Genomic DNA, 21866 nt, shown 5'->3' on the forward strand with positions numbered 1-21866 from the left:
TTCCAAGTGGAAACTTCGGGAACTAACATTTCTGCAGGGCGAAGAGGATTTGAAAAGCTCTAAAAAAATAAGTGGTTTTGCTATTAAGAAAAGTGTATTTATTAAAAGGAGAGAGCTATTGTAAATACTGCGTCAAGGCCGAAGAACTCAACAATGTGGGTCCAATTTAGGGCCGAGAAAATCATTGGTATTACGTGGATGTCGATGGCGTCAAGCGCAAGTAAGTAGCTTTAAAAAGACATGCGAAGAACATGGAAATACATCTATTCACTCAGTTTCGATGTATGGTCAGAATTTCCAGCTACTTCCAGCTTCCAGCGAGACCTCGCAGAAAGTATCGATTTCTATCGCATTGAATACTAAACAAATACAATTCCACAAATTTATCGGTGTGAATAATCGATTTGCACAATAACAGAAACGCTACTCTCGATTCTCATCTATGGATTTTTCACAAGTATTACGGCTCCGTTGATAAGATTCATACCATTCCAGAAATCCTTCTCAAAGTGTGTTAACCTTTTTTTTCGTTCTGTTGAATTGAATGTCCTTTCTTCTCTTTTCGCTATAGTTGTTTCGACGAAGTTTTTGTTCTTCGAGAGCAGAAACCACAGGAAAAATCATAAAGTGCATTCCTGGATTAGTTGCTTAGCTTAGTCTTAATGTCTTATGTGTAAGATACTCTAATTCATTAAAGACTCGACTGTAGCTCGAAATCATTCGCTCAGTAATTTTTATCGCCCATTCTCTACTTCAGATATGATTTCTGATAGATGCAAGTACTGGCGCCGTACCATACGGGCTTTCTCTTAAACTGGAACAGACAGCCGCAGGAAGGAAGGAGCCGTCAGATTATGTTTTCGGGATCTTAACAAAATGAAACATTGAACTACTCACTTCGAAAGTTCTTCAAAGCAATCTTATTAATCGTTAGGACTGCGTCTCCGACAAAAAAAAACTAAGTTGAAGTGGAAACTAACCAATATATATATATATATATATATATATATATATATATATATATATATCAAACAGGTCTACATAAATTTTCGGCCTCGTTGTTAGACAGCAGACAGTACTTAACAACACTAAGAAGTCATTACCAGAAAATTTTAATTCTCGATGTATTCGGAAATTTTTCACTGATAAAGAAATTAATTCTCCACCAACCACTGAAGCGAAGAATTGAGAAGTGCAAAGTATGTACATTTAAAATGATAACCTTGTACATACACCAATTATTGATAAGAAAATCGATTAAAAGGCAGCATTCAAATCCACGGGAAAGAAAGTCAAATAAATGTACTGGTTAGTTTAAACACAAATAAATGAATGCACAGATGAGAAAAAAAAGAAGCCTTAATTGCGGCCCATGCACGAAATGACAAATTGGACCCACGATAATTAAAAACTTGATAAAAAAAAAATCTCGTGCGAAAAAAATGCACATTGAATGAAGATGATGCTTTATCACGAAGAGCAATTAGATATAGTAGAACGTGGTTGGAGGTAACAATTCATTTACTCAGTCATTTATTTATTTGTTTACTTATTTATTTATTCTATCGCTCATTTTCAGACGTTCGCCCAGATACCGAGCAAACCGAAAGTAGGATTTTTTGTGAATCAAACGTTCCTCAAACAGTAACAATGTATGATGAACTGTCACATGGACGAACAGTTGGCTTGTCTAGCTAGCCAAGACAACCTATGTAGACTAAGAAATGAATGGGTGAGCAATGAATGAATGGATGAGTGGATGAGCGAATGATGGAATAAACAAAGAGATGAATGAACGAGCAAAATAACGGGGACCTGAATGGATGTGTGGGTGAATGAACGGATGAATAAATGAATATCCGGTTGAATGAACTGATAATCTGATAGACAAATGACTGATTCTATGAATAAACGACGGAGCAAGTGATTTAATGGATGGACAAGTGAGGCAGTGAACAAATAAATGAGTGTTAGTTGAGTAATTAGCATTAACTGAGATTAAGCTAATGAAAAACAGTGCAAAACTAAAGGATCCTAAAGGGAAAATTGGAGTATCGAGCGAAAGTTAGCGATAGAATAATGAGCAGTGATCCTACGGGAATGGACAGTGTTCCTACGGAAGAGGTGGTAGATCACGGCGCTCCTCCATTTGACCTATGATCGCAACGCTGCAATGTGATGCATAAATATTCGGAATATGATAAAATCACAAGGTGATGAATCCGAATATCTGCTTTTGTCAAAAAATGGACGCTTTGGAGAAAGTTATCAGAAAACGGCGGAAAAAAAGGAAATTCGCAAAATTTGCAAATTTATCACATCCCATTGTATGTTGAATGTACGCCTTTGCAAGCCATTTCTCCACAGTTTTTTTTTTCCTTTGTCGCAATATTAACACAGATTCTATAATGAGTAATAAAAAAAACCTAATTAGGAACACTACCCAAAATTCCATCGCAAAAAATACGCCACAGAAAAAGGTCTAAGGAAATATGACAGACAAAAACATAACTTAGTGATTAGCTGCTATTATCAATGTGAAATTTCTGGGCACAACTGGCATGGTAAAATTTTAAAAGGATCAGGAGGTTGAGAGTACGGTAACGAATAACAACTGATTAGAAAGGGACCTGTGTTTATGCTTATCCAAGCGACCAGCAGTGTTTTCGTAGAAATTCATCCGATATCTATGAATCTAATAGAAAATATAAAAATGTGAAGAAATAAAATAGATGAATAGGATGAATTCGCAAGAAACGTAGAATGCTGCTCTTTAGTGATCCTTCTCTAATTTCTCATCTTAGACTATAGTGATTCATATTTCGTCGTCGAGTCATCGCTGCAAAACTTCATACTCGAACAATACGTCGCGTTATACATTATAAAATATCGACAAATTGTAAGTATAATTCTTTGTTAGAGTTATAATTTATGTGCAATCTCATTACTGCCGTCCAGATCTTTATTTAACGACTTGACAAAGTAGCCTCGAAAGTCTTGGACACAGCAGCATCGGGTCCTTTCGGAGACAGGTCACCTCCGAAAGGACCCGATGCTGATTTTCAAAAAAAAAAAAAAAAAGAGAAAGCTCTACTCGATTGAATCCTCGCATGCATAGCCATGCGAGCGTAGGTGGTATCACAAGCACGCAAAATGCGGAGGTCTAGAAATGAAGGCAGAAAATAAAATGCTAGAGTGTAAAAATAACTAAAGTAAAAGTAAAGTAAAGGGTAAAGTCTTGGGCGTTAATCAATCCGCTTGGAATGCGATGTAAAAATAACTAGGAGTTGTAATTAGTAATAGCAGTTAGGAAATGTTAGAATACAAAATAGAACGCACCAAATGAGAAAAACTAATTAAAATCAAATGGCAAATAAAAATAAATAATGAACAAAAAGGGATAAATGGAGAGTTCTTTCCATTAACATTCTCGTGTATAAAATATATGTTTGGAAAAAAACAATAAAGAAACGATAAGATAATAAAGAAAAATAACAATTCAAAGCATGTAAATGTTAACATCGCTATGCATTAGAAGATTGCCACGTTGTTGAGTCAGCAGTTTACGTTCGATTGCGACATTTTTTGTTTGTTTGGAATCCGATGAAGCTGTAGTGAAGTCATAAAGGTCAAAGTACGACTGCTGGTCCTCCTTGGATTCACCGATGATAAGATATGCCGTTGCTGCCACAGAGCGGTCGCTAACCATACGGTAGTACCAGCCGTCTGTCACCGACTGGCGATAACGATCCCTCTCATCCTGTAGCTTTTTCAAAGAATTTTGTTGATTTTTCGTGATTCTCGCTACTATTTTTGTAGAGCATCACAGACTCTTTGAGGTGCGAGTGCGTGCGAGGTCCCGAAAAGAAAAGGATACGATAGTCGTACATGACCAGTGGGAATTTCTTGACAACGTTGCTGCTGCTGCTGCATTTTTTATTAGCGTAAACAGATCAGGAATAGTTATTGATTATTTCCCACTTTCATAATCTAATCTAATCTAATCTATAATCTTTTCTAATTTTTTTACCTTGTGGAAAAAGTTCTTACGCATGATGTTTGTATTTCCTAGAGTTCTTGGATAACTGTGATCGGAGATGTGGAAGGGGGAACTTCTTAGTTGCTATTATTCTAGCCTACCTCTAGCAGATTTTTCAAGTAATCAATTCGCCACTTTTAAAAATCATCGCTTAGAATGTCTCATCGCAACCTTTCAAATGTGCATTTCTCAAATCAAAGCAAATATATAGTAAAAAGTAGCGAAAATTGCGCTTACAAACCCTCTCTGTGGGCGGATTCCGATTTGTCTTCACTGCAGGAAGGACTCTTTTACTTTTTTCTCTGTTATTTTTTTTTCGAAAGGCATTAGTTAAGAAATTTGAGTCTCCTTCGAAAGACAGGACTTTTTTTCTTAATCTTAACTTAGTAGGATTTGATAGATAACTTGAATTAGAAATAAAGCTTATACTATGCTTATCCGCCGTTATGAAAGAAAAATTCATTTCTGTTAGATATTGATCGCCAATGTATCGATCACCGTCATTGCTCTGACTATGGTCTAGTGGAATCTTTACTGTGAGTCGCCTTCGGTAACGATGGCGACTGCGGAATATAACGGGTACCTAAATAAAAACTTGAAAGATACTTTTTAAGAACTTTTCGAATTCTTCCTAATTTAACAAATCTCGAGAAAGAAGATGAAAGGTTCGGAGATGCTCTTTTTTCATAGTTAGGAAGACTCTAGACCAAAATAATGGTAGGCATTTCGGAGTTCGAAACGAAAAATCACTTTTTCATTCGACTTTGCTTTTCTGTGGCTGTTCAAATCTTTAGAGCGACGTCGCTGTATACGTAATTAAATGTCTTGAACAATGAATACAGCTCGTTTTGTCGAAATTTTCATTTTATTTTTCTGCACGATCTCAGTTGTTGAATCGACTATTCATTAATCAGCTGACTTACTGAGCACAGGGAGGACAACTTTTTTACCCGCCCTAAAATCACTAGTCACTTCGCTCGTTTACTGGGTCTTTACTAAGCTTGAACTGTTGAACAACTCTTGAACACATGACCATCTCATCTGAAAATATTTACATATATAAATCAAAATGTATAATAGCTAGAATACGAATAAAGGTGGGTTCGAAAAATAGATTTAGAAAGAGAAATGGTTTAGAAAAAGCTAGGAATATACTCCAAGCTTTTTATTAAATTAATATCTAACATTTATTTTCCTATAATAAAAAATGACAAAAGTGACATGCGACAAATAGTAATTCAAAGTAAAATGAGTGCTTCTTTCAGTGCAGTCAATTTTCTTTAGCAATTAAATTCTCAAAGAATTAACCAAGTATAACTGTACTCTTGAGCATAGCTCAAGCTTTCATTAACATCCAATCCTTCAGTTTTTTTCTCGGATTTCTCAGAATCACACTCACAATCATTTCTCAGAATTTCTCAGAACAGCCACTGTCCCAACGCTACAACGCCACCGACAACGGAGGTGTTGGGCCAGCCGAGCCGGGGAGGTACTGATAAACAGTGTTATCGCGGACGAATCGTTTCGAACGTTCAGCACCGCATCGTGCGAATGGTGTCGTTTTGAACTTATTTCACTTAAAATGTTGATTGCCTGACCCTTTTTTTGCCGCTTTGACAAAAAAAGGGTCAGGCAATCAACATTTTTTTTTCGCCCTATATGCTTTAAAATGGTACAGGCAGCCCACATAGATTACCCCGTGATTTACAGTTTTCTCTTCGTCTCATCTAAGGTCTCTTAGGAGTGCTCCAACTAGTTGCAGTTAATTTTTATGGTTCTGGTGTGCCCGGTAACGACAAAGATCAGCATGGATCAATTACGCTAGGAAAAAAAAAATCAACCAAAGATGCAAAGAGCCAGAACTCAGCTTTAATTTTGATAACGGATGTGCTTGTTGCATTCTTGATCCTTCATACTTTAATTATTTCACCGGAACCAATACTTTAGAACCTACAAAAATTCCAGCTCTACCAGTTAGAACCAGTTTGCTCACATTTTTCGAAATCTAATTTGTTAGTAAGTTTGTTAATAAATCTAATTTGTAATTTTTCTGCATTTTTTCTCTCGACATCCGAGTTTCGGAATTATTTTCACTTTCTTGTGTCTCCAATAAATCATATTTGAAGCGATTAACAGACAGTATATAGTGGCAATCACACACTTTTTGAAACTGTGATCCATAAGGGGTCGAGTGCTAAAAAGCTGTTATCAGAACGGGTAATCAACTCAGCTGTCACATGACTAATGATTAATTCAAATGGTTTTGTTGAGATTAAGGAAAAATATCCTCTCCCGAAGTTTGCAGCTTAGAAAGCTTACGAATTTACGAACTGTTTTTTTTTTGCATTAGGAAGAATTGTGCTCAAATTATTTTCTTTTCTAACACTGCCTTCACATTTCCAACTCGCGGCTGAAAATCGCTTATTCTTTCAAAACATTTCGAAATGGTAGATTATCCCTTTCATATCACTCATATCCCACTGATAAAATGTTTCTAGATAAAGTGGGCGTTTGATGAACACTGATTACTCGAGAATCTGGAATCTTAAAATAACGAAACGTTATGCCAACGTCATATGCTTTAGCGGTTTATTTTGATTCGAATTCCCCCGTTCAGATCGAGTTGATTCATTGTTTCCTGGTGAGAATCCGTCGCACGAAATGTGATTCACTTAACATTTGGGGAGAAACAGTATAATTTTTCCTCAGGTGTTTCTCGAGTCTAATCATTTTTAGAATGAATATCCAGTCTTTCGTACTAGACGAAAAGTTGTTAACATTTTAAACAAGGAGTTTCAGCGATGAGTCTCTCAAAGACATGCGGTCGGCTTGGAACGGTGGTTGGAACTCGTCCGCTCATGTTTTTTCTAGCCAGTATTGCGCTGTTCTTTATCTCTGTTCTTCTGCTTGGTGCGATCCCGTAAGTTCCAGTCATGGGACTGACTAGTTTTTGATCTACTTTTGAAGTTCACAAATCCTTGTTCGCAAAGTCTAGGCCAGAGATTCGGCTTAGTTTCGACGACGGGTACACAACATCTGGTGCACCATCGAAAAGAGAGCTTCAAACTCAAATGGAGTATTTTGGTGCCAAGGTATGTCGCTGTAGTGAGATATTCTACATACTGTGAACGTACTATCTTTTTATGCTGTAGTATTTATGGAAGGTGAGCTCGGGCAGCGACTTGATGCGGTGGAATTATTGTTTTATTACGTCGTGTATTATATCGTTGGTCAAATGCTTTCACGTTCACTTTTAAAGACATCACCCCACATGACTAATGATTAATTTAAATGGTTTTGTTGAGATTAAGAAAAAATACCCTCTGCCAAAGTTTGGAGCCTAGAATGCTTACAAATTGTTTACGAATTGTTGTTTTTTTTTGCATTTAGAATCATTTTGTTCAAACTATTTTCTTTTCTGAATTATTTTCTTCACGAATCTGGGGTGGTACGGGTTTTAGGTGAGTTATGCCTATACGGGGTTGTGGATTATGGAGAGGGGGTGATTGTGTCCACTTCTTCCTAGTTGCCGTAAAAAACACGCGCTCCAATCGAAGAAAATCGTAGAAAATGGCGCTCCGGAACGCTCGAAGCCGCATCATCCTAGCCGTTTTTACGGCAATTAGGAAGAAATGGACGGAATCACCCTCCTCCCCATAATCTACGACCCCATTAGGTATAACCCACCTGAAACCCGCACCACACCAGATTCGTCGGATTTCCTTTAAGCACACTCCATAGCAAGAAACAGGGAAAATTTTCAACGTTTTCACAGCATGCACCAAATGCGTATTGCATGCAATTTGCTTTTCACATTCGCTGACAATAATGTGACCGTCTCTTTGTTTTTGAGAAGTTTGCGGTGCGAAATGTAATTCTTTCCCTAAAGTGCACATAAAGTATTGTTGCAAAACATTTTTCCGGCGGCACAATATTTCGTTTTAATATTTAGAGGGACTAGAAAATATTTCGTTTTTTGTAAAATGACTCGACGTTTTTCCTCATCTATATCAATGACCATGGCCACCAGACCCCGCTAAATTTAGTCCCGCTCATTCGGTAATACAGATTCCACACGTTTCAGGGGAAACCATGGTATATGGCATTATTTGCGGAACCTCGTGATCAAGAAAACGGATCGATGACTGAATCGAAAGAGTACGATGAGTTCAAGTCATTCTACAAGGTTGTTAAGACAGCTTTATATTTATAGCATTGTTGCTATTAGTTGATCTTTTGATTGAAAAATCGCGAAGTAACAGTGCGTACATGGCAAACTGAAGTAGATCCTTAATATTGAGCATAAAATCAATTTTTTTGCATTGTCATTCTCTAACAGAAAACACTGAGGTATAAGGTAGTCAGAATTCGACTTATTAAGCATGATCACTTTTCCAGAGAATCAAAACTAACATCGTCATCCGTCAAGATGGAAATCGCAGTATCACCTATATGGATTACTGTGGATCGACATGTGACGTTAACGATCAAATCTTCAAAACTCACGTGAGTTTTTTTATAGGATAACAGTGCTAGTCACTACTATGAATACTATGAATGAATATCAATAGAATCGCTAGTTCTTCGAGAGAAGAATCTTTTTTCATAACTCGCTTCAAATTGATCTCTGTTATAAGATCTATACATCAGTAGATTCATGAGCGCGAGCTCCATCGATTGAACGTAATTAGAACTTTCAAGACCTATCAAGGAAACACTTTTTGAAAAAATCACCTGCGGATACACATTAACAAGGTTGAGTCCGAGGTAATTGAGCCCCAAGGACGTATGATTTTAAACGTGAATATTTTTTTTTCGAAAAGTGAAACGTTAGTTACATATCCGTAATCTACATACTATTGCGAACAATTTGATATCTCCCACAGCTGTAACTACATGACTCTGAAGAGTTTGTAAATTTGGCTAAAGTGATATGTTTCAATTCCAGAAATGACGGACATAACCAGCTTAAAAATTATTACTAAAAATTACTTCCTTGCTTAAATTCTTACCACTGCTTTGAACGACTGTTCCGGTGGCTCTGACCCTTCCACATCTTTTCGTTATCTTGTCCTGATTTTACGAGACATATTCGCGCACACCGAGCAACACTTGTGTTGTTTTCACGTGCGAATCACGTGTTTATTTGGACATTATTGCAACGTAAACTCTGCTTATACTCAAATCATACTGGTTGAAAGTTGTCCCTGAATACTGACTGTGAAGAGGGAGTGGCTCGTCATATTCTTACCGTTTATTTTTGAAAATTTGATGGACATAATTTTCGTAGCTATGAGACATTAGGTCCGCAATTGGAAGTGAATCTTCTATCTTTGAATATTTAGGCTTTAGCGTGGTTCGGATTCCAATGGCCAGAAACATCGATTTTTATGTACAAATCTAACGTTGGAAAATACTTCTTCCTTAGAGAAATGAAAGCAAGTTTAAGAATTCAAACATCACGTTAGTATCGTGCTTTTCCTAATTGAACCCATATCCTTTACAGGGTAAGGATATCGTTAAATCAAGACTAACAGCGCTGTATTTTATGGCTTTCCCAAATAATACGCAAGCTAGCGACGATCTACGACATTTCGAAGCTATAGTTTCCGAGTAAGGTTTTCTACGTCTTCCTTCGTTACGTGGGAATCAATATATTGATCGATTTAGCCAGGTGACTAGACATAACGCTGACATGACCAAGGTGACTACAATCACACAGCATGGCGCACGTGGGATGCAAATGGAAATTGCGAGAGGAATGAAATTCGTCCTGGGGAAATTAATTGGCGGTTAGTGGAGTATTGATTAGCTGCTGTGTGAACATAATGATCGTCGAAATTATTTGTAGGGGTGTTTCTCGCCGGTATTGTCACCTTGATTTGTTTCGTAATACTGAATAGAATTCATGGACGAAGCAATGGCAGGTAACGCCTAACAGAACACGCTTTTAATGGCTAGGGCTGCTCGCAGAGTTAAGAGTCGCACGGGCTTTAGCTGCTCTGCGGTTTTGGTGGTTATTGAGCGCACTGTTGTGAAGAGTAAATAATCACTAAAACCGCAGAGCTACGAAACCGCGCGCCCATGCGGCTCTTCACTCTGCAGGCAGTCCAAAAGCTCATTTATCAAGTATGATTGTCAGCCTAAAAACTGATAGGCAAAGCGCGTTGCGCTACGCTTTCGTCCTAGCTATAATACATAGCCCACGAGTTTTACGTTCAAAACCATCTTTTGACGTTTCCGGTGACTTAAACTTTGACAGTTCTTTCCTTTTCGGATCCTTGGACTTCTGAATCCTCACCTATTCTCAACTTTCGAGCAGTTTTTTATTCTACAGCAATTCTGTTTCTTAATTCTAGGATAGTTCAGGTTTCTCATACCCACTTTTTGACAAAGTATTTATGGCACACATCTGTATTATGTTGCACTGAATTTGCATGGGAATTTTGGTCTCATTAGTTTCAAATTTGACTCTAATATTACCATAATAGTATGAATAAGTAGTTTCATAACATCCCTCACTAAGGATCTCCATGACAGACATTCCGCGTAGACCCTCATGAAACTCTGAAAACACTTCAACCTGAAGTCAATGCTGAGGCTACACGTAGTTGCGTTAGTTGTTAGTATGTTAGTACCGTAGCCACAAATTCTTGGGCCAATAAGGAAAGTGTATGAAAGTTGTTACTATTACCCATATTTTTTGCCGTCATATGCTACTTCGTTATCCTTCTATCACTCTCGATTTGTCCTCAATTCTTCCAAAAATTTCAGGGTCCTTTTGTTGTCATTTGGTGCTATGTTTTTACCACTAATGTCGCTTATATCAGCAGCTGCTTTCTGCTCATTCATTGGTATCCATACGAACACGATCTCTGTTGTTGCTCCTGCGTTAACATTCGCTTTGGGTGAGAAGCACTATTGTTCTCTGATACCGTGGTCTGAAGAATTTTGAGTATTCAGATTTAACTATTTCCTTCCTTTCAGGAATTGATGGTATGTTAATTCTTTATAATTCTTGGATTTCAAGTCATAAGACGATCAATGTCAAGGATCGCATGTCAGAGGTAATTTCTCGTTCAAGCTGTTTGTAAAAATGTGGACAAAGTGTTTATACTTCTATTTCTTCGACCATAGTGAAACTCCTTTAGGAACGTTTTGAGTTCTTTTTTTCTTCTTATAGGTTTTCGCCTCTTGCTTTCCATCGATAACAATCGTTTCATCAGCCGCAATAGGTCTTGTCGTCGGTGGTTTGTTCCCCATCGAGGAATATGCAATACTGTCCTTCTATATGGGGATCACCATAGTTTTTGTTTACGCTTATCAGGTGAATGTTGTTCAAAAAGGAACTCCTGAAAGTAGGACCTAAATGTGATCGTGCAGATGTGTTTCTTCCCGGCATTAATGTTATGGTGTTCGAGCGTTGACACTCATTCTCCGCTAACGCAAGAACAATCTAAACCAACCAAACTTGCCAAAAGACCTTGGTATGAGGCGTTTTTAGGTGAGTAGATGTGGATGTTCGATAACGTTTCTCTGATAATTTGAGTATTTTATGTTATGATACCTTTGAAATAGAACTTTCAAAAAAGAATTTTTTTATAGGTCAGTACGCCAGATGCCTTTCGAATTCACCCTGGCTCAAAATTTTCATTGTGTCGTTGTTCTGTCTGGGCCTAGTCCTTCCTACATACCTTGGGTCATCAAAGGTAGGCGAACACATGCATGCTAACATTTCAGCAACACCTCTGCTACTAATTACAAGAGAGAGCCGCGTTCATAGGTCCAAGCAAATGTCGATTATCGACATCTTCTTCCACCCGACTCACCTAGCAATAAGGGAGTACATTTTATGAGCGATGTGGTGAGTTCATTAGTGTTTTTCTTGGATTTATCACAGATTCATTGGGATTTGTCGGAATTCAGGTTTGGTTCGAGTTTTTCAACGTGCTGTATTTCATTAAAAAGCCGCCACGTTTCGATGATCCTTCTTCATATCGAAGATTTAAAGTACGTCGACTGTAATCCAGTAAAGTTTCTACAGTAGTTTTTTTAAATTAGTTGAAAAACTGAAATTTAAGAGAATGTTGATTAGAAATTTGTCCCCAACTTCTATTTACAGTACATGTCTCAAAAGCAATGGGACTGGGTGGTTAAAAATCGACTTATGAAGCATTCTTGCACCTAGCAGGCTTCGTTTTCGTAGGTCCCTTGAGCATCAAAACACCGCTTCCAGTGGTTCTGCCACTATTTGAAGTGCTTTTTAAAGTTCTCCTCTGAAATCTCCTTTAAGACTCTTGCCTCCGCCAGACTTTCTGGACGAAATCAAAACGTTAACCTTTCAGAACCTCTTTATCTAGGAAACAGGAAGAAATTTTGCGGTAACACTTCAGCGCTGCGGCAACGTTGACGCTGATTTCGTCGCCTACTGCTTCATGTAAACGCGAGCATTATCATAGTGAAGCTCCGAGCAAGTGGACTCGGACTACTCTTTTCACTAACCGCTCGAACACCGCTTTGTAGAAAACGACGATCGCCCTGGCCGATGCAAACTTGTGAACAAATCCTTTCGATGAAAAAAGACATTGAGCGTGGTTTTGATTTTTGACTTATGCCATCTAAAAACACGAAGAAGAGAAGAGAGGAGAGGTGGGGGAAGGCAGAGTTTTATCTCCCTAAGCGTCATTCAACATTTGAATGTTTTCGTAGCGGGTTCATGGAGGTGAACGCAAAATTAGACGGTGTAACTAATTAGCTGCTCCAAATATCTCTGCATTTCGAATTCTAAAGCAACAAGATAAAAAATTAAACTTCCGCCCTCGTTCCAGTTTCACCCTCTCGGAGCTCGGCGACGACTGGGCTACGCCTCATTTTATTCATAACACTCCTCATCCTACTCTCATTTAGTTAGGGCGCGCTTTGGGACTGCAGAAAATCAGCTTCGTTATTTTTGGGATATACCCTGTAATTTCCCTTTCTTATTTGTCGACTATTTATTTTCAATTATTTGGATTTGTTTACTTCCTTTGTTTTCGGTGTTCACGTCCCTTCCTTCCACTCTTGATTCTCATTTTCGGATCCGCCTTCGAAAAAAAAACCAAGATTTCAACTAGATAATTATTCAATGTGTGGTAGGATCAGACGGATAAAATGCATTTTCAGAATATGATCTCAGAAATCGAGTCACTGCCGGGGAACATCAACAAGTCAGCTATGATGTGGATTAACGACTTTGAGCGACACACTGGAATGACTGGAAATGAGAGCGGTGACTTATTGATTTTAAATTTCTTTTCTTGAAGTGGCTCTGAAGAAGAAGCTAAATATTTAGCAAGCCAGTACCACTCGTATACTGATGATGACTGATTCGCTCCTCTTATTTTTTGTTGTTTATGACGGTATTTTCTGTATGAAAATTTTCCAGCACTTAACATGGAACTATTCAAGGAGTTTATTACACATGAAATATACAAAGCATGGAATTCCGGTGTTAGATATCGCTACGAAGGGTAAGTAATACCGGTCCTCTCTAGGGTTCCATTGGTGTTCATCACTTGATCGATTTGTTGGCTGTTTCTAGAGATGTTCCAATTATCACTCAAATGTTGTATATTGGGGCCTACGAAGGTGTTAAGACTATGAGGGACAAAGCTAATTTATTGTCACAGTGTCGACGAGTAAGTGGCTAACGATTACAATTTAAATCCTAGGAATACTGATTTTCTTTTCCCCAAGTTTTATTCTCCGAATAATTTCATTAAGTACATATCTACACTGTACCTTCTAATAATTGGTTGGAATCACTTTTGATTTGTATTGCAGTTCACGATGAGTAGAAGAAGCGGTGTGAGGGAACATGAAATCTTACAGCAAGTACACTGCGAGCCGTCATCGTAGCTCTCGCCTATTGTAGAGTCCATATCGTGCGGATTAGGTGTGTAGACGTTAAAAGCGGCGGTGACAGTGCTACCATGAGCATTGTAGGCCGCAGAATCCGGGCCAAGTATCGGAAACAGCAGCGTAGCCTCGGATTATTGCCTGTTTCTGTGGAGCTGCGAGAGGGGCTGTCCTTTTTGTTTGATCAAAACTGGAGAATTTAACGTCTGATTAGTGCTGGTCAGTGCTCTTGACTGAACTAAACTTCCACTCTTGGAATAATAGCAGTCGCTCATTTCTGAACACAGCAGAGGTCCCTTGGAGCGGCACTCCTTTTACAGTGTAGGATGAGGCGCGAAGATTCTGAGAAACATACACATCATTTTGTGTAACTGAACTTTTCGATCAACCTGTTACAAGTTACTTATTCCTCTTAATATGAGCACACAAATATGACAGTAGATGTACCCAGTTCATAGCCCGTATATGTATAAAAATTACAGCTCATAGTTTTGAAGAAAACCTAACCAACAACATCACTCAGAACCCGTCAGACGCGAACATTTAGGCGGATGCGTTAAGCTCAGGTGGAAGAAATTGAGCTCCATGCATTCTACCCTGCTTCAGCACTAATATACTTTTCTATAAACGTTTGTAAATGAATATGGAAAATCATTTTTGCGCTTAGGTTGGTTCAAGGTATCAGGTGCATCAAATACGTAATTCGACTTACTTTGACTTCATCGGCGACCTGATATTATCAAGAGACGCGGCTGTTCGCAGCTATGAGGAGGTGCGTCATCCTTTAGCATGGCTCTGCCCAACCTGGATCTTTAGCAAGAGCTTGCTCAGAATCTTTTCATTCGTCGCTATCCCATATACTGCGAAACTTTTCTCGCCTATCCACGCCAAGTGTTTTCAGATCCTCTTCTACCACATCAGTTTAGAACTTCCGTATTTGGCCCAGTGGCCTATTCCAGTTTGAACCCAACAGCTCAGACCACGACAAAACAGCCTGTTGCTTTCCTCAGTGTAATACCAAGAAAACGAAGACGACTTTCTGTAGCCATTTTCGATGCTGTGCAAGATGTTGGTACCTTCCAGGTGTCATCGACCGGTACACCACATCGATTTCTGCATAAAGACCTTCATTGTGGCATACTATTTCTAAAAGTGGTCAAATAGCCGTCTAAACAGCTTTCTTTTCGTGCAATCAAGCCTCTGCATCACCGGTTTCCGATACGCACATGATTATGGAGTGAATTGCGCATAGGTAGACTCGCAGCTTGACTTCGTTGGCGATGGGGGTCGACCATGGGCACCTCGTTGAGGAATTTGTCAGAAGTTGTCTCGGCGCATTCTTCGTGGCTAACGTTCTGGCAGCTACCATTTTCCTTTAGCATGTGCAACCAAGATACCAGAACTCGTCGAGGAGTTCGATCGGTTCTCCGTTTGCACTTATTTGGTGAGACGTAGTCGATAGCCCGCATTCAGCATTCCTACAAGGTTGACAACATGTTGAAGGTCTGCACTTCTTCCTGCGTCGAAGTACTCGAGATCGCCCAAAGGCATACTGATGGTCGGATGACGGTGTCAGGAGGACACTGATAGACTGTTCTACGCTCGATGTCATGAATGGCGAAGAGCAATCAATTGGTGTCTTCCCACTGGAACCTGTCTAACTGTCTAACTCTTACTACTTCAAATAATGCTTTACACCCGCCTGGTGTTTGAAATGCAGCAGCTGTTAGTTGGTTCATTTCATCGAGTAGGCGAACGAACTTTCCTTGCACTCCGTTGGCGCGAAGTGGGTTGAGAAGACGGATGAGGTGAGTTTCATACACAAGTGCTGCAGCGAAGGAGATATAGTCAAAATGCGATCACTAGAAATAGCAGTTATTCGGAAAGCTGAGGAATCACATCAACTATGCTACTTGCGTTAACTCTCTTTTCTTCCAGGTAGTAGCCAATTATCCAGAATTTGATGTGGTCCCCTTCGATACTGATGTTGGAATGGTGGATGTGATCTTACAGATATCCTATGTTGCCTACCTGTAATTCATACTACGAATATTGTCCACATTTTATCATTTGATAACACACTTCTTCTTTACAGTATCCCCCTTTCGATTTTAATCGGAATCAGTGTTGTTGCTATGGTGTTTGTTGGTAATCTGACTCTTTCGTCCATAGTAGTGATCTCTTCAATACTGATTTTTCTAGGTGCGAAGCTAGCGTTACTCTTCACTATTTTGGTTTCTTTCTTTCTAATAAATTCTGACTGCCTTCTTTTTCAGAAACATTCTTTATTTCTGCTTTGATAGGAATGACATTGAATCCGTTTTCGGCGGCTTTCTTGATATTTGTGGCAGGTGCCTCCGTAAAATACACTACTCATTTGTGTTATCACTACCACCAGGTGGGTATTCGATTTGAAAACTATTATACTACACATGGGAGGCTTCATTTTAAGACTTTGGAACATGACCAAATCAATGACGATGTGCAAAGGTTAACGTTGACTTTTCGACGAATGCTATACCCAGTCGCTATGGTAGGTTTGTTTGAAGATTGGAAAGAGTGTCTGCCTTGGATTACGAAATTTATTTTTTTATTTTTTTTTTCTCTTTCTTACATTTCTTTGCAAAGTGAAGGATCAATGTGTCTAATAATTCAGTTAATCTTGATTGCAAATTCGCTCTTATATGTCTTTTTAAGCCCAAACATTCCGGGTATGGTTTCTTTTCTTCTTATTATTATTCAACTCCAGGAATTAGCAAATCACTTCATTTTAGTACAAACGAGATGCAGGAAGTTGTTTTTTAATACTTTCGCAATAATAGACACTTTTACCGCCTTTAAAATGGCTTTGAACAGTAGTTCACTCTTTGATCGTCTCGCTTCCCATGAATTATTCTCTTTTAAAGCTACATTAGGTTGATACATGAGTAATGACTTTTTTTAAAGTCCAAACTCGCGCAAAAAAACACTATCTAATCGAAGAAGAAGAAATCGTCTCTCAAAGAACGTGTTACATAAGCTAGGGTATTTTTTCTGTGTAAATATAAAATATAATATAAAATATAAAAAAGGGACTCGTGCATCAACTTCATAACAACTCAAAACTTTCTTTTTTGTGCCTTTTTAACCATTACCCAGCTTACTCCTAATCGTTTGATCTCCTGACCTTTTTCAGAGCGCTATCGCAGGCTCAATGGTGTTTTTTCCAATGATTCTCACCAACGTGGTCATCTTTCGATGGTTGGCCGTGATCAACTTGTTCATCCTAGTAGCTGGTGTGACCCACACCGTTCTCGTCACTCCGTTGATTCTCATATCGTTGCCCTCGAAGCTCGCAGGAACATCGTTTTTCTGTACTCAGAACCAAAAAAACGACCATGTGGCAATGAAATCACTAAGCACTTAAAGTGCTGCTCCTCACTCCTTAGAATCAGGGTCATACTTTACGTTGGATTTTTTTTGCCCACTGCTGTTTTGATGGTATCTTCTAGAAAATCGAGTTTCATTGTGTGTTATTAGTTTGGTTATTGATCAATTTTTTCATAAATTTAGTGCACGTAGATCTAAAGGTGGAAATGCTCAGTTGAGAGAGCTGCAAATGACTACTACTGAGTTATTATTCCAGGAGAAAATTGAACTAAGAAAGGGTTTTGACGCTTAAAAAAGGATTTTTACTATGATGGTATATTGCGGAGACATGTATTTTCTCTTTCATCAGCTTCATTGGAATTTAGCAAGGCGGGGTTGGACGTAGGTGTATTTGATTTTTTTAAAATTCATTTAGTTGCAGTAGTAGTCCTGATGGACTGGAGGCATCGGATGGCGACGTAAGACCACTTATGTCCTTCAGTGCAGATCTACGGGACTGCAGTTCAAATGGATCGACTATTGGCTGATATTCGAACCAGGTTATCTCGCACAAACATAAGTCTATTGCAGCAGTCTACTGAGTAGAGGTCTACTGCAACAGCGCCAAGAGAAAGACTCCAAATCAGGGTTGAGCGTTCGTTGAGAATTTCTCAACAAGGGGTCGTAAAAATAAAAAATAAAAATGGTTGAATAAAAATTTTGATCCTCTCAAAGATTTAACATGCTGTCATAACCATCAAATCTAAGCGTTACAAATTTCTGTGTTATTATTTTATTTTCAGGAAATAGAACTAACCAGAGGTAACTTTGCATTGAGTAGTTAGAGGTCGTAGGAAAAAACCTTCATTTCTTTTATTGCTCGATTATTGCTTCGGAACTCTTTCATTACAACAAATAAAATGTACCACGTACTCTACGGAAAAACACTTTGCCACCCCAGCATTTGAAGGCACAATGTGATGTGTCGGTATTTTTACTGCATCAGTCAGGTATTATTCCCGACAGAAGTGGGAATTTTGCATTTAGCGTACGAGAAGTAAAAGAGCACATTTCTCACCCGACAGTGACGACTTTCTTACTTTCAGTCGAAAAGGCAGTTTTGATGTATTTACTGAGCGAAAAAAAGACATCTAAAGGCGCAATTAGGGATAAAATTAGTACAAATGGGCTCCACTAGTTTCTAAATATCAACGCTCAAAGTTGTAGTTTGTAGAGAGAGATTTCTTCTATATTTCTACAAATCTTCTGCCTCTAGCTTTCCTAGTCTTTTTTAAACGTTGTTGAGAAAAATGAGAAAAATCGTAAATTTTGCCACAAATTGTTGAGTTTTCTCAACTAGCTTTTGAGAGAACAAGAACACCCACAAAAACCAAAATTTGCAGTGAAGGGTTTTCCCTGCTGCTCTATACACAAACGCCATCAAATTTTTTAACGGCGCTATCGTTATCTCGCAACAGGAAAAGTGCGAAATCTCAGATTTTCGGCAACGCGTCAAAATCTGTATGACTTCAAACAAAGTCCTATAACTCAGCTCGTAGTTTGTTAAGACGAATACTGCTTGAAGAATGTTGCAGATGAGGATTTTTGTTGTCATGATTCTTTTTTACTTTCTTTCAGCTACCTTCCATTCTCTTAAATGCTAGTTGAGAAAAAGTTGAGAAAAATGCTAAATTTCTCAACTTTTTCTCAACTAGCTTTCAAAAAAAAGAACAGAGGGTCTCTGAAAGAGATGTTTTAACCATTTTATAGTGCAAATCTTCCTTTACAGAAAGCAGCCACCTCTATCTTCCTCCGCCTCTTCTGTGGTCCGTTATTCATATTTATTTCAAGCTGCTAAAATCCGAACAGTCCAACAGTAGTTTCAAATCAGGGCCCAGTTCTAATCACTAAGATGACCTCTAAATAACACCTATATGCGGCGAGCAATGTTTTCAACTTAAATTCAAGAAAATTGCTGCTGAAGTACTCTTCTCAGTAATTTTTTTCGGTTTTGCAAAAATCAAGATTCCTGCGGGTAATCGAACTATTCATTGTCTTCATGTGCGACTTTCGATAAACCTCGGCATGTTAGTGCTTCAATAATTGTTTTCTTTAGTAGAGCCGTACACGAGGTTGTTATAATCCTTTATTCGTGGCTAACGTTTCGGCAAAATCGCCTTCTTCAGAGCCTGAAAGGAGTGAAATCGAACGTGACTAATCCGATCAAACGCCTTATTCGCCCAACAAAGAAAGTCCTACGTTAACCGTTAGGCCTCATAGCTACCAGTGGAAGAAAACATCGTACCTTAGGATCAGCTGACTATCCTGCCACTGCTAGATACCTGATGTGAGGTGACTAGCGCAATCAAATATCACCCTTAAATAAGGCGCGAGTTCCCGCGTAATGGAGAGGCATTCCTCTTTGCGATTGGATTTGGACTCTTGGAGTGGATCCAAAAAGCCTCCAGAGCCTTGCGCGCCGCAATGCTAGGTTCGCGCGCCAAAATCGTGATCTTAACTTCAAAATCTTCTCCGTTATGACGCCGCACCCTGTGACCACCCAATGCAGTGGAGTCACATGATTTCCTTTTGCCGTCCAGGTGTTCTTTGATTCGAATACATAGTGGTCTAGCTGTTTTTCCTATGTATTCGTCACCACACTGCACACAGGAAATCATATAGACAATACATGAACTCATGCAATCACCCTCGTTGTTATCCGGGCATATTTTACACTCCGGTGTCGTGCAAATACGATCATATAGGCGATTGCGAATGAGTATTTGCTAAAGATTACTAGGGGGGAGCTCCACGGTGGCGACAGATTCTTCAAGTTTAGCTTTCCTCAGACACCGCCGAATAGCAGTGCTAGCCTCATCGGAAATAAACGGTACGCAAAAGGGTACTTTCTCCATACCAGATTTATTTCGGGTTTCAGCTCTTTTTGTGATAGACCGCATAGGTGTGTAGTCGTTACTGACCGCAATTTTCCTAGCAAGCTCGATAGATTCTCGTCTCCTAAGAAAAACTCATAAGCTGAACTCTGATAGCGAGCTTGCCTCTGAAGATCCTTCAACGTTCAAGGTAAGACCTATCATAAGCTGCGTAGGAGGTCCCACAGACAGGATCGCTTGGTTCTTAAACGTAGTGTTGGTGCAGCTGTTAAAATTCGTACCAACCCACCTTACGAACACCCATATGTTTTTGGACCACCTAAAGAACACGCATTTTGATAACTCATGCGTAATGGAGTCTTTCGATGTTACTGCATTGTAAACGACGTCTCCAACGACTCGGCTATGCAGGCAGTTTTTGAGCTTTTAACTGAACACCAGAGCTCTATAAACATGTATGGCTTTTCCGTGGAGCAGTTGATGGTTGTTCTCAGGGAATGTCTCAAATGCACTGTCTTTAGATGGTCGGGCAACTATTTTGCGCAAATCAGGGGTCTTGCCATGGGACAACGGTTGGCGCCAACGCTCGCCATTGCTTTCATGGCTAAGATTGAGGCACCGATTTGGGAAACACGACCTTTGCTATATTGCCGATATATCGACGACTGTTTCCTTGTCTGTTCGTCTCAAGCAGAGATGGACAACTGTTTCAAGATTTTAAATGAGCAGTCGGAGTATATAAAGTTCACTCGGGATAAGCCCAAAGGAGAATGGTTACCCTTCCTCAACGTCCAAGTGCATATTTCAAACAGAACGCACAGGACAAAGTGGTACCGCAAACCCAGTAGTAAAAATATCCTAGTTCACTTTCTTTCTGCCCACCCCACACAAGTTAAAAGGTCGGTAGTACGAAACATATTTCGCACGGCCACCTCCGTTTGCACTGGAAGAGAAGAAAGACGAGAATCTATCGAGCTTGCTAGGAAAATTGCGGTCAGTAACGGCTACACACCTATGCGGTCTATCACAAAAAGAGCTGAAACCCGAAATAAATCTGGTATGGAGAAAGTACCCTTTTGCGTACCGTTTATTTCCGATGAGGCTAGCACTGCTATTCGGCGGTGTCTGAGGAAAGCTAAACTTGAAGAATCTGTCGCCACCGTGGAGCTCCCCCCTAGTAATCTTTAGCAAATACTCATTCGCAATCGCCTATATGATCGTATTTGCACGACACCGGAGTGTAAAATATGCCCGGATAACAACGAGGGTGATTGCATGAGTTCATGTATTGTCTATATGATTTCCTGTGTGCAGTGTGGTGACGAATACATAGGAAAAACAGCTAGACCACTATGTATTCGAATCAAAGAACACCTGGACGGCAAAAGGAAATCATGTGACTCCACTGCATTGGGTGGTCACAGGGTGCGGCGTCATAACGGAGAAGATTTTGAAGTTAAGATCACGATTTTGGCGCGCGAACCTAGCATTGCGGCGCGCAAGGCTCTGGAGGCTTTTTGGATCCACTCCAAGAGTCCAAATCCAATCGCAAAGAGGAATGCCTCTCCATTACGCGGGAACTCGCGCCTTATTTAAGGGTGATATTTGATTGCGCTAGTCACCTCACATCAGGTATCTAGCAGTGGCAGGATAGTCAGCTGATCCTAAGGTACGATGTTTTCTTCCAC

At 39.4% G+C, this 21866-nt stretch overlaps 2 protein-coding genes across 4 annotated transcripts; both read left to right on the forward strand.

The window, feature by feature from the left end:
- Positions 1-153: 153 nt before the first annotated feature.
- Positions 154-17342, forward strand: RB195_002761 (uncharacterized protein; the record flags this gene model as incomplete). Of its 3 annotated transcripts, XM_064200156.1 has the most annotated exons (24): positions 3889-3895; positions 6839-6959; positions 7035-7131; positions 8124-8225; positions 8438-8545; positions 9385-9477; positions 9546-9652; positions 9710-9831; positions 9891-9966; positions 10814-10947; positions 11027-11106; positions 11223-11366; positions 11423-11543; positions 11645-11748; positions 11823-11903; positions 11966-12049; positions 13202-13307; positions 13464-13548; positions 13620-13716; positions 15875-15969; positions 16032-16138; positions 16213-16334; positions 16389-16469; positions 17112-17342. In XM_064200156.1, the coding sequence occupies 24 exons, from the start codon at positions 3889-3891 to the stop codon at positions 17340-17342; spliced, it is 2505 nt and encodes an 834-aa protein (XP_064056036.1). The 3 variants fall into 3 exon arrangements, with proteins under 3 accessions (XP_064056035.1, XP_064056036.1, XP_064056037.1); XM_064200155.1 differs by lacking the exon at positions 3889-3895 and having other exon boundaries at positions 6841-6959; XM_064200154.1 differs by lacking the exons at positions 6839-6959; positions 7035-7131; positions 8124-8225; ... (18 more) ...; positions 16389-16469; positions 17112-17342 and adding exons at positions 154-220; positions 5462-5605 and having other exon boundaries at positions 3820-3944.
- Positions 17343-20523: 3181 nt separating this feature from the next.
- RB195_002762 (uncharacterized protein) lies at positions 20524-21366 on the forward strand (the record flags this gene model as incomplete). Its single annotated transcript, XM_064200157.1, has 1 exon — positions 20524-21366. One exon carries the CDS (start codon positions 20524-20526, stop codon positions 21364-21366), a length of 843 nt encoding a protein of 280 aa, XP_064056038.1.
- Between the last annotated feature and the right edge of the window lie 500 nt (positions 21367-21866).

Source organism: Necator americanus, chromosome IV (genome assembly GCF_031761385.1).
Source record: "Necator americanus strain Aroian chromosome IV, whole genome shotgun sequence".
Classification (NCBI taxonomy): domain Eukaryota; kingdom Metazoa; phylum Nematoda; class Chromadorea; order Rhabditida; family Ancylostomatidae; genus Necator; species Necator americanus.